At 36.4% G+C, this 12,569-nt stretch overlaps 1 protein-coding gene across 5 annotated transcripts in view; it reads right to left on the reverse strand.

Annotated features, from left to right (window-relative positions):
* The window catches only part of LOC113677549 (uncharacterized), a 39,706-nt gene that overhangs the window by 15,422 nt on the left and 11,715 nt on the right, over positions 1–12,569 (reverse strand). For all 5 annotated transcript variants that reach the window (XM_089211276.1, XM_089211273.1, XM_089211274.1 and 2 more), the window contains 13 exons: positions 11,654–11,870; positions 8,410–8,463; positions 7,950–8,012; positions 7,039–7,284; positions 5,761–5,923; positions 4,652–4,762; positions 4,174–4,268; positions 3,510–3,572; positions 3,111–3,171; positions 2,983–3,027; positions 2,161–2,366; positions 1,722–1,778; positions 1,349–1,415 (listed from right to left, as the gene is read on the reverse strand). In XM_089211276.1, the coding sequence (XP_089067402.1) occupies positions 1,349–1,415; positions 1,722–1,778; positions 2,161–2,366; positions 2,983–3,027; positions 3,111–3,171; positions 3,510–3,572; positions 4,174–4,268; positions 4,652–4,762; positions 5,761–5,923; positions 7,039–7,284; positions 7,950–8,012; positions 8,410–8,463; positions 11,654–11,776 (1,354 nt within the window). In that variant the 5' untranslated portion in view covers positions 11,777–11,870. The remainder of the gene's footprint in view (positions 1–1,348; positions 1,416–1,721; positions 1,779–2,160; positions 2,367–2,982; positions 3,028–3,110; positions 3,172–3,509; positions 3,573–4,173; positions 4,269–4,651; positions 4,763–5,760; positions 5,924–7,038; positions 7,285–7,949; positions 8,013–8,409; positions 8,464–11,653; positions 11,871–12,569) is intronic.

Below are 12,569 nucleotides of genomic sequence, written 5' to 3' on the forward strand. Positions count from 1 at the left end.
TTGCTTTATTTGATATAATTCTTTCAATCAGTTTCACATGATTTAAATCTGTTTAATCAAGCGACCACGTTAGTGTTAAGCATAATTCATATGCTTTATTCATTGGTCGACTGTTCTGGAGAAGTTACGATCTCCTTCTCTCCGCAACTTATTCCCGGGCAGAAGCAGGCTGCAAGATAAAAAATAATCATGCACTACCGTGTAACCAGAATACTTTTCGTTTTTAAGTTAAGCGTATTTTGCATCAGAAATAGCTTCCTGCATAAGGATAATCTCGAATAATAAAACGCGGAATAAATTTTCCTCCACACCCAAATGAAAAGCTTCGCTTGCCAAACAAGGGTAAATTGTTATACTTTGCTTCTGGACTCGTGCAAAATGTTCATCTATGAATGATCGAATAGCTTCGGTCTGTGTGACTTGAAAGATGGTAAAAAATCAAAATTCTGCTTCCAAGAGAGAAACTACAAAATCAGTGTGACGTATTTTCAGTCATCTTGGATGGTAAAAAGTGTTTTCGTACAAAACGCGAAAATCGGCAATACGCAACTTAAAACTTCCATCAATTTTTCATTTTACGCGGTAATGAGGGACGGGGGGCCTGGGATGCAGAGCAGTAATGTCGCAGTCTGATTGGTCAATTTGCCGTACAGACAAAGTACAGACAACGCTGCTAGCGTCAACGCAATGGTCACGCACTGAAAGAATCGTTTTATTTGACGTCGGTATTGTCGTTAAAAAAACCAATGGTTTGGTATGGTCTGTACTCTTATCGACAACGATATTCGTAAAAACAGTGGTCAAAACTGTCGATTTGTTAAATGAATATGATGTAAGGAAATACAACTCGCAGATGTTTCAGTGCAATCTCTGAATAGCTGCTCTCTATTTATCATATACGAAAGCGTTAAAAAAAAGAGTACAACAAATAAGTTGAACTACACCAAACTGCAATATTGTTGTCATAGCAAAAAAAAAGTGAAATAAAAAATAGGAAAAAAACCAAACAGGAATTGATTTGTACATAAAACTACCCTTTCGCAAAAAAAGGAAAACTAAACCTCTTGTGAAAATAAGGTGTTGTTTATCGATTTCAAACGATTCCAAAAAATAGGGGGGGGGGGAAGTATTTAGGCTAAAGCCGTATGCTTATGCTCAAGAGTTAATTTTTCTTGTTATGCCAGGTGCTCATTAAGTTTACCCTTTACTTTTTTGCTTGTTTCTATTACAACGTTAATGCAATTGAGTTTATGTTGTTATTTTATGGGCAGCAGCTTTTCAAAATCTCCAGTGCCTTTACCTTCCCACTTCTTATTCAAGTTATTTCATTTTTTCATCACTCACTCACCCGGAGTAGTAAAAGTTGCATCGCTAAAATCTGACGAAGGCCTTCTATGTTGAAACACTGCATAAACCTGTGGAGGAAAGGCACCGAGAATTAATGAAATAGTTTTCTCTTGAAATACTAACTGTTATTCACCAATCAGAGCTGATCAGGAAACCTTCTTCAAAAGCGTAAACCATTAGTTTGGGCAAACATATTTGATTCGATTAGACTGCAAATTGTCGAAGTATGTAATTCGAAATATGAGGGAAAATTTTGGTGGGGCCGAAAAGTACTGAGCCAAAGTCAAACTGTAGGATTTTGCCCCCTAAGAACCTTTCCTGCTGATTATACTTGCAGAGTAACATAAACATTTTCTAGTAGAATTTCGACTCACCTGAACTTTGTAAATCGTCCCTGGCAAAAGATCACTTACGGTCTTGCTATTAGAAAGCTGCAGTTGAAAAAACAAAGAGAAGTTCAATTTTTTCATTTACTTATGTAAAATAATTTACTTATTTGTGATTCCTGCGCCTTTGAGGTTGTAGTTTTTAGCTGTAGTTATTATTGATCTTATCGTAGAGCACTCTTCACTATTAAGTTTTGTAAAACAACCAAGGCCAAATCACAACAGGATAAATGAGAACTCACAAAAAAATAGCCTAAAGCGCGGGAGAACGCGAGTGACCAAGTCGTACATCTGGTAGGCTGAAACAGATGGGCACGTTTTCGGGAACAACCAGAGAGTGAATTTAAGCAAAAAAACAACGGCAGTCCAGATATCTTTCGACGCTCAATTTAAAATTATCAACGAATAAACAAATGAAAAAACTTACAGGTTTCTCATTGCCCAAGTTTATAAACTGATTTCCAGGTTGCTTGTACAATATAAACACGTATTCAGTTATGTTCTTGTAAGGGTAAACTGGCGGGTTCCAGGTAAACGTCGCATAAAATCTGTAGTCCGGTGCAGGTCTCATAGGTTCTGCGAGACGGATGTTAGTGACTATTCTGTCTGCCATTGGTGCATCTGGAGGGTCAACTGTGGAAGGCGGTTTGTAGTGAAGAAAAACTTGAGTAGTAATATAGCATAAGTACATATTTCTTCTATCTGCATCTTTACAATAACCTTTTTGGTATGATGAGTGATAATATGATGAACCTTAAGATTATTCTTCCCGCATTTGTGGAGCAGGTCTATTACAGCCTAAATTTCCGGCCCAAACAGTAAATTTGTAGTTTCATGATGATGGGCGGATAGGATAAAGAAAATTTAGACCATTGGCATTGGAGGCATTGCACCGCAAAGATTTCTTGAAATGTGTCAAAGTGAGGCACTGAGAGCCGCCATTTTGAAAGGATAACTTGGTAACCAGGTCGCGTACCAAAACCACAACGCTCAATTCCCATCGACCGCTGCACTGGAGATCGCAACAAAGTTATTATTTGGGTAAAAAAAAGTCTTTTTGAGTGGCCCCAAATTGTTCATCAGAAGGAAAGCAAGAGATGGGAAAAAGCAGAGTAAGACTTACTATTAATTACTAATGACATCAAAAGTGGAGCGCCCAGATTCGAGCAGGATTCAAAATGGCGGCATTGGTATATTTGAAGACAATTTTGACGAGAATTTAAGTGTATCAGTTGCAGAGAATACTCACATTCGTAGCAGATGTCTTTTGGAAAACTTGTGATGTTTTGACAACCTGGAAATGACGTCAAAAATTTATAACGGTTCAAGTCAGCTTATTTATGGTTATATTTCAGATGATACAAGTGATTATTTTACCTGGGTAAGTGTATATTAAAATTGCGGGAACGCTCACACTGCAGCCAATCATGGTAAAGACCTTCAAAAAAAATGACATTGATAAAAGTTAAATCTTAAGTATAAAGATTTTTGAACTCAGAACAGCCGAAGCTTTCAATGAAACGAGCTCTATCTTCTCATAGAGAAGATGAGAACAACATTTCAGTTTTTTACTTTATTAATATAAAAATAATTGTTAAAAAGAACGATATAAAATCAATCTGTCACATGCTTGACAAAAAAGGTAAATACTTGAACAGAAATCTTCATTTTTCTGATCCGAATGAGACTCGTCGCTCCCAGGAAATGTGAATCGTGGAATTTCACAAAATTTAGTATCTTTGTCTCGATGAAAGGTTACAGTGTATTCCATCTTACCTCGAGCTCGTGGGTACATTTCTTCATTTTCTCATACAGGGACATAGTGTATCGTGTCTGAGGCTGTGAAAAATGGATATCAAAGGGCCCATTTTAAGACGTTTATACGTCCCTCAAAGATTAAGGGTGTTATGTGACGAGAGCTACCCTTATTGTGGTGACAGTGTCATTAGTATAGCTATAATTTTTATAATCATTATTATTATTAGCATATCAATTTTATCACTACTGCAAAAAAAACACTAGTCGAGAAAATACTGTTATTTACATATTCTATATCTCAAGTCGGTCAACAGTCTGTAAGTATCTTTTAACGTCAAAAGATATATGTTCTACTGACATAACTTCTCAATTTGGAAGTTACCATATTAGAAGGTAGAAAAGTCTGTGTTCGTAGCATAAAGTAACTAGGGTTAGCAATACTTCCCCCTGGATAGAATGCCAGTCCATTGCAAGGACACTTCTTCCCCGCCCTTAAGGAGTTAACATGAGGAATACGTATCTTACGAGAGACCATACTTGCGATGCAGTTCATCTTCTTTTCATGTCACCCGTATGACTTGAGTTTCTGTGGTGCGTTTTGTTGTTAAGTTATGGGTATTTCTTTCTTTTTTGTAAATACTCCTTAGTAATTCTAGGATGCTTGATTGTTTCATAAGCTTACCCCTGTGGTTTCTCCATTTCTGAAAAGGATGCCTCCTCGGCATTGATAATCCTGTTTCCAACGCAAGGCGTAGTTCGAAACAATATTTTCTTGTCCTAAATAGAAAATTCGAAAACACTGTTTCTGTTAGCAAGCCTATGTTTTTGGCCTTTATTATCTAAAAAAAAATGCTGTAAATTGTATTTTCGGAAATGTACGCCCGTCTTGGATTGTCGAGTAGGGGAGATTTGTTAACAATGAGGGAATGCAGTTCTAATAATGAGGCGATCGATGGTAGAGAAGATTGCATTGAGAAGAGAACTCTTCAATCAAAGGGCTTCAGGAATGACTTCATATTTTTTAATTTGTTTTAAGAGTGGAAGATGGGGAAGTCACTGTGGGCCTTTAAAAATAGATGAAACGAGTTTTCCTCTTATTGTTTAAAAACAACATATTTCAGCCCAGAGAACTCAAATGAGAATTCCTTCAAATGTTCAACCTTTAGGTGCTTTCCAAGAAGATGTCATCAGTAATTTATTTCCATCGTGGTTACCATCGTACACTATGCTATCCAGAGTGACGTTTGTTACTGGATCTGGCTTTGGGAGGGCTGGTACAAATAAAGAAAAGACATTTGATAAAGCTAAGTGAAAGCTTTTCCAAAATGGAACGCGATTTGATCGAGTATAAGACAATCTCTGGAAAAGTAAACTTATTTTATCTACTGAGTGGGAGGTCTGTATGAGAAAAACTGCACAGTATTTTTTCCATACGTACCAACCTAGACGATAAATAATGGTAATAGGACCGAGAGGAATCCAATTCGGTCTGTAATCATACTCGTGATTACAGACTGAATTGGACGATTAGAAGTTCTGTTACCAATTAATCATAACCTTTGCAATTTCCGAAAGCAACAAATGCATTTAGGTCAAATATCTCTGGTAGAGACAATGTCTGAAGGAAAAAAATTTCTCCATTTTGGAAATTCCTTATTTTTTTTTAGGATAAGTGGTTGTTGCTATGGTTATTGTGATTAATTCTGTGATTGGTGGATTTGGCTTAGTGGACTTGGTTTAATTGGTTACTTCAACTGTCAGATTACAGGTGTTCGATTACAGTCAACTGTCCGATTACATTGTCCAACTCTGTGGAATGAGTAGTAAAAAGTAAAGCAGCTAACGCACCAATCATGTTTGAGGAAATTGTAATGGTTATGATTAATAACATGTTTTTATCTTTCTGCCGGTTTACTGTTCCGCTTCGTTGCGTATGGTGTGGAAAAAATCCACACTTTGGTCGTTATTATAAAAAGCTGGTTCGGTTACGAGCGCTTGATTTCCAAATCAGATTCGAAGATTTAAGACTCCGGCCCACGTCAATGAGAGGCTTTAGAAAACATGAAGAAGGACACCAAATAGCAGATGATGGAATTTAAAACATTTAAAAATTAAAATGGCAGTACCTTGTATTTTGTGTTATCCACTGAACGGTGTAAACGATTCAGCGGAAAGATGGCCGATATTACGAAAATTCTCCCTGAATGGGAGTTGAACCCACGACATGGGTTTCGCTCCCGTAGTGGCCTAAACATTTGTTTTCACTTACCGATGCTATTTGACTTGATTCCGTAGCTTAAAGAAGAGTTTTCTGTCAGAACAGCAACTCTAAACGAGAAATTAATATCTTTGAACTCAGCGCGCTGGTTTATATCTGGAGTAAAGGTACACGGGTGATTAAATGTGAAGATCACCTTTGACTCGACGATGACCTAAAATGAAAATAAAAAACAAAAACAATATTATTTCTCCAAAAGGAGGTTTGGCGAAAGAAGGAAATTAAAGATAAAAGAAACGTTAAATTTCATGAATCAGAAAATGAACAGTCTCAGCTGAACACGGTGGAAGAAAATATCAACAAGGATAGCATTGAGGATAATTAAAGTAATTTTCAATTGAGTGTCAAAAGTAATCCAGGATTTGTTTGGTTTTGCTTTACTTTCCTCTGCGATTGGTCCAGAAAAATCGTGCCACTCAATCAACCAATCAGATGCAAAACTAACACCAATCTCGACTTGGTCGCCAGCGTTTTCCCGTGTTTTGCTTGGTTAGCTTGTTCTTACTCTGAGTTCTCATTGGCACTAAGGGCATTTTCCTTTCGTATGATTGGCAGCTGAAATTATTGTTTTTTTTTTTTACGACATTCAGTCGAAAAGCGCTCTACTTGATAATAACAGTTATGATACTAATAATGATAATGATACAACTTTTTTGTTAGGAAACTCATCACGTAATGGACTCTTCTCAAAATGCATATCGACAAGAAAATTTAAATGGGACTTTTAGGCTAATAATTTTATTTCCTCCATTTGTTCAGACCAGTATTTCCCAGCGAATATTTAAAGTAGAAATCATTTTAACTTTTTAATTAATTTTTGTTCAATATCGAATAGAAAAAAAAGGCATAATTTTGTGTTGAACTAAGACTTCCACAATCCTTTCCCAAGTACCAATATCAAATCATAATAGATCTCTCAGTTAGAACGTGTGCTATGATTGGTAAATTGGTCGAGTTGGTAAATTTGTCAATTTAGTGGGCCGTCTTTTACAGTACTGCCCTCTTAGTTCAAATTTTTTTTTAATTGAAATCTCCCCCCGCTATTTGAACCCAGAGATATAATAACTACATTACTATCTTCGTTTTCTCAGTCCGCACTGTAAGTTATGGATCTTTTTTTCGCTCGGATTTATGGCCAGCGCGCTTCGCTCCTTAGCCTACAGTGCGGACCTTAGACTCGGTTTTTGGGCTCTATAGCACAGTGCCTAGAGTCCTGAACATGAATTAGTGAGAAGGACAATGATTGTCGCAAATAGAAATTAAAATTACCTGGTTCGGATAGAACGGACCTAATCTGGATACCTCACCATCAAAAGTTATTTCAACTAAGTAAACAGGAGTGCCATTTGAGTTTGGGACATGTGACCACTGTAAGGAGAGTGATGTGAAATTCAAAATTGTCACATTTAGTGGCCCAGGAACTGGTAGTAAGGATCCATCACCATTAGATAAGGACTGGAAATTCTTCAGCCATGTCAGGAACTCACAACTATCTAAACAACTATTGGCGTTGTTCTGAAATAAAAATATATATATTAGATTAGGCCGTTGAGGTAAAAGTTCATAGTGCACATTCTAAAGTGGGTAAGAAAGCCCTGTCATTAGTTATATAAGTTTCATGATGATTGTTTATGTTGGTATCATCACAAAAGTGAAAAGAGTCTAACTCACGGAAAATGGAGAAAATTCTGGGAGGTGCTAACGGAATACGACTCTTTCCAGTTATAAGCACTAAAGCTTCAGAAAAGCGTTGTAATCCAAATACACAACGCACAATCCTGCAATGAGATACCGATGGCTTTAAACACTACTGTATAAACGATCATCCTAAATGGGTTGCTAGTCTAGTGAAGGTTCCTCCACTCACCACCCCTCTACGTCTCATTTTCCCGGAAACTTCGCAAGGACCCATTCATGATCAAAAGTAATAAGAGATACTATTAGCACATAACAATAATCGCACCAGGCACTCTCGGTCCAAGAGCCCTTTAGAACCTAACACAAGAATCATAACCCAGTTACTTTGAAGGGCTAAAATTCGCTCTTCGCTCCCATTGAACGGTTGTGAATTTCATTTTTTTCGAGGTGCCAATCAGTTTTATTTCGGTGTTCAACAAACAAGAAATTCAGAGATATCACAAACATTTATAAATGGATGTGGAAACGAGAATGCTACTTACACAGCTTGCTTTGCATGAGTTCTTGTCTGGAAATGTCTTTTTCGCGTTACAAGGTGCAAAACACTAGAAGAAAAATCATCATTGATTTGAAAATGAACTATATAGTCAGAAAGATCTTCGTGCCCCTGGTACATTGAAATATTATACTGGTAGCAGAAAAATCAACCGAGAATGAACATTCGGCAAGAGACGAAGGGAATCTGCTTTTCAAGCCTGGGCTGATTTTTGTAAATCATTTTTTATCTCACTTTTACTTGAAATAATTGGTCGGTAACCAAACCTTGTTACGTGACAACACCTTCGGACCGACTCGGGCGAGGTGTTGCCAAGTGTCCTTTATCAGATTTTGTACTACTTCAGTTGTGCGTTTTATCCGAACGCGCCGTTTTGAAAGCTCAATAATGTATTGGACATACGGTTTTAGCTTATCGCAGGGTTTTAAATGAACAAGAATACTTACCTCTTTACAGGCCTGTGTCAGGCAAGAAGTCTCTGATTCGTTCTTAACCCCGTTCTAGTAGAAATCAGAAAAACATTTTAAGTGTTTTTCGTCAAAATGTTTTTCAAGCATTCAGGCATGTGTGTGTCATGTCTTACTTACTTGAAGTCCCAAAGTCTCGCCTATAACAGTATATTAGCCCTGAAAACCCCCAGGCCATTGGGGGAGTGGCCGATTAATGTTTCTTATTGTTATCATTATTATTATCATTATCATTATCATTATTATTATCATTGGAATTAGCAGTATTTAATTATAAAAATTTGCGATAAAATACTTAACGTTTCGACGTCAACATTACGTCCTTTTTAAGTCAAAAAATGACAAGATTGTAAGGCTATAAATACTAAAAAAACAAATAGGTACTGATTAAAAACTTTTCACAACAATACAGGTAAATAACTTAAAACCAAACAAAACGTTTTGCACGTATTGAGTCAGTTCACATGAAAAGTGGTAAAGAACGCACTGCTGATTCACAAGAATTCGGCAATTGGCCAACATCTCACCATAGAGCACGGTAGAGTCGATCTTAATAAAAGCCTCTTTAAGATTCTGAGAAATTCAAAGTAGGTTTGATTGTTTATCATTCGAAAAGCTTTTAATCAAAAAACTCAAACCGAAGTTGGTCGGTCCTTGGTACAAATTCTCACCATAACAGTTGGTTTCAATCGAGTCCTTACAGAAATCTATAAGGGCTTGCAGTTTACATTCAATTTCTACCCTCCGAAAAAAATTAATGTAATCAAATAGACTCTGTATGTAACTTGAAGACCTGCATTCGATATCTGGAACACCGAGGGGCTGATATACTGATTTCATGATAGTCGCTTAAACTTTTCCAAGTTAACCATTTTACATAAAAATTTAAATACGAGGAGAAAGAAAGAAGCAAAATAAGAAGGAATGAGGATTTCAAAAAGTGGACAAATTAAAAGGTTACTACCGAAAAACTTAGAAAGTGCACTCTAAATTCTACAGGATGCACAAGCGTTGACGAAGCTCTTCAAGAGTCTCAAAATTTTAATCGGGTTATTGCTTCCACTGCGTCATCTGATCGAAGAGCCCTTCGACGCAGATCTTGGCTCGACATTGCTTCTCCATACACAAGTTATAAAGGGATTGAAAAGATTAGAAGCGGAAAACCCTTTGTTGACGCGCAGAAATCACTCGAACATGGCCATGAACCGGAAATGATAGGTTTTCGGGTGCTATTCTCCTAGAGACAAATAATCGAAAATTCCACTGAATGTGAATGATAGATTTTTGTTGAACGAAAAGAGAAATAGGTTTAGTTACAATTCTAAAGGATATCGTAGCTATAGAGACCTTATTGTAAAGGAAATCATTTCTTACCAAGACGTATAAACTAATTAAACTACATCATGTCAAAACAATACTTAAATTTTTCCCAAAAAAAAACAAACTAAAAACTCTGCTTCAACCTCTTTCTCAGCTGTAACTTAACGCAGAATTTCAGTTTTCTCCCAAGGCTACTAAGCACGGGTCGTCGACCTCTCCTATTTGTCGACTTTTTGTTATGTTGCCTCTAAATATTTGAGGAAGACTATCCTCAAAATGTTTTTCTAAAACGCAAATTAAATTTGCAATTTTTATTTATCGGTCTCATCTGTCAGTAAAAGAATAAAATTGATAATTTCTTTTCGAGTGAAATTTTTTTTTAAATCGTTTTCTGTTGTTAATTATTTAAACGAAGCGACAGATGAAGGTAAAAAGCTAGAATTACACTGAGGGTCCCTTTTGTTATCATGTCAAATGCTGTAAGCATAGCTTTATTCAAATCGTCCTTATTGGACTTAATTTAATTATTTTGTCGCTCTTAAGGTTAAATCTACTTTCAGTAAAGTTCGCACACACACCAAAGACTATGTGAGTATTTTTTGCCAAGCATTTATTGACTGAAATGAAATAAACCATTTGTAAATTCAACCCGCGTATTTAAGAAAACAGAAGACTAACGTCTTCCGCAAACCAAATGTACCTTAGTGTAAACTTAAGCGGTAAAATTCAAGGCAGCTATCGTCAAACATGAAAATATTCGTCAACTACAAAGACACACTTGTCATTTTGCACTTCAAGAAAGTAATTACTTTGGACGTGTCAAAATTGTTCTACAAAAAACAAGATTTTTCACAGCAGTTCTAAATATCAGAGATATGGGCCTGTGCGCTTCGACGGTAGCGTGGGCTTATGTTATCTTTGCACAGTAACAAACAAAAAAATAGAGTTCGCAATTTAATCTCTCCTTGATGGTAAGATAAACGGTGAGAATCGCCAAGTTTATCAATTATGCTGTATATCCGGTTTCTCGATTTTGCAGAATTAAATGCACGCCTAAGGTGAACTGCGTCAATTACAATTCTGAATTACCGTTTGCAATCACTCTTTAAGAAATAAAATGAAACCAAAGACTCCTGCAGGTGACAATTCGTAGCCTTTACTCATGCAAACCAGATATCAGACGGAGAATCTAGTTGATTCCTTCCCGAAATAACAAAACTTGACCAACAATTAATAATATAACTTAACCATGGCTTACGCTCGAAAAAAAATTCTGAAATGATTCATTTCAAAGACAGTGGTCTAGACTCACCTCAAGGTAAATTCGATTTAATTACACCGCAAAAAATGCAAATGTAACATTTATTTTACCGAAAGAATCGCCCCCAGTGTTCCATGGTTAAAGCTTTGATTCATAAAAATCGTGTACAGAAAAACAGATTTTTCGGTTCAGCGCTATTCATTAAACGACGGTCATGAAGTTTTGCAGCACACGAAGTTTGCATTCTTTATTTTATTTTCTTTTCCGGTCGGAAACTCAATCGTCCTGCCTTTAAAATAGAAGAACTGGATTTGATTTTGCCTTGTTAGCTGCCAATCAATTTTTTTATATTTTCGATCGTTAAAATCGTTTTGTTTCTGTTGCGTGAAATTTTTAAAGACGCTAGAAATTATTTGATATTAGTCGATAGTCTCTTTGATTCAATTATCATTGAACGTTTTAAAGGCATAAGCATGACAAGGTATTGTCAAAGCTACAATGTGAAGTTGAGGTACGATTAACTCTGACTTATACAGGGTCGAATTAAAGCCGTCGAGTTTTAATGGAAAAAAAAACTCATTTCAAACTTTAAGAGTACTTAGTGCGGTTTCTTCGACGTGAAGTATTTTGGAATAAACTTACCCGGGTGAAGCAGTTTGCATAGCATCTTGCCTTTCGCAGAATTGAATCTCCAGGGACTCCTTCTCCGTTGTAACAAAGAGAGCAAATCCACAACAGCAACATAAAACCGACGCACAATCGCATCTCGAGTTGCCAAAATTGTATCAGCAGCCCGGAATTTTACTCTATCCAAGCTAAACGCTGCCACGATATTGCAGCTCTCACTGGAGTTCTGACTCTGTCAACAGAAAGAACAAGTTCAATATTGCGAAAAATATGTTTGCCTACGTTACTAATTGGCATTTCCGGTAGACGGACCTTGTATCTGCTGTTTTGTCATGGGCGCTGAAATAACTGACCTTTTTTTAAAAGAATAGTTTTGCACCTTATCCCGAAAACTGAAGCGAATCTGGTAAATACCCTGTATGGTATGGTTTAACAATAATGGCATTTAAGTCTTGACGATTTTACCAATTATAGCGATAACATATGCAAATTGTTTTTTTCATTCTACTATTTGTTCGTTCCTTGTTGACCAGTTACTACTTTCAATGGGGGTTTACATAAGCTTTGTTAAAACATATTAAAGACAAAGATATCAAGGATGATAATATTTATTCGATTAAACGCATTTTTCGCCAAAATATAAAAAAAGAAAAAAAAAGGATAATTTCTTGTACAAATTTACCGTAACGGTCTCAAAGATTTTCTTGTCGCAACCAGTTGTCTCATTTATGGTAGAACAATTTACCTGTCGCCAACTGGAAAAGCTGTTGCAATAAAGTCTGGGGATTTTTATAAGAATTTTCATTTTCTCTTTAGAGGAATTTTAAACGTAAAAGATGATTACTTAGGCTCTTCCAGTGGCCATGCAGCTATATTGAATACACGAAGCAGCATAGGATCCAGAACCTGCCATGAAAACTGATTACTGTTG

Source organism: Pocillopora damicornis, chromosome 7 (genome assembly GCF_964200805.1).
Source record: "Pocillopora damicornis chromosome 7, jaPocDami1.2, whole genome shotgun sequence".
Taxonomy (NCBI): domain Eukaryota; kingdom Metazoa; phylum Cnidaria; class Anthozoa; order Scleractinia; family Pocilloporidae; genus Pocillopora; species Pocillopora damicornis.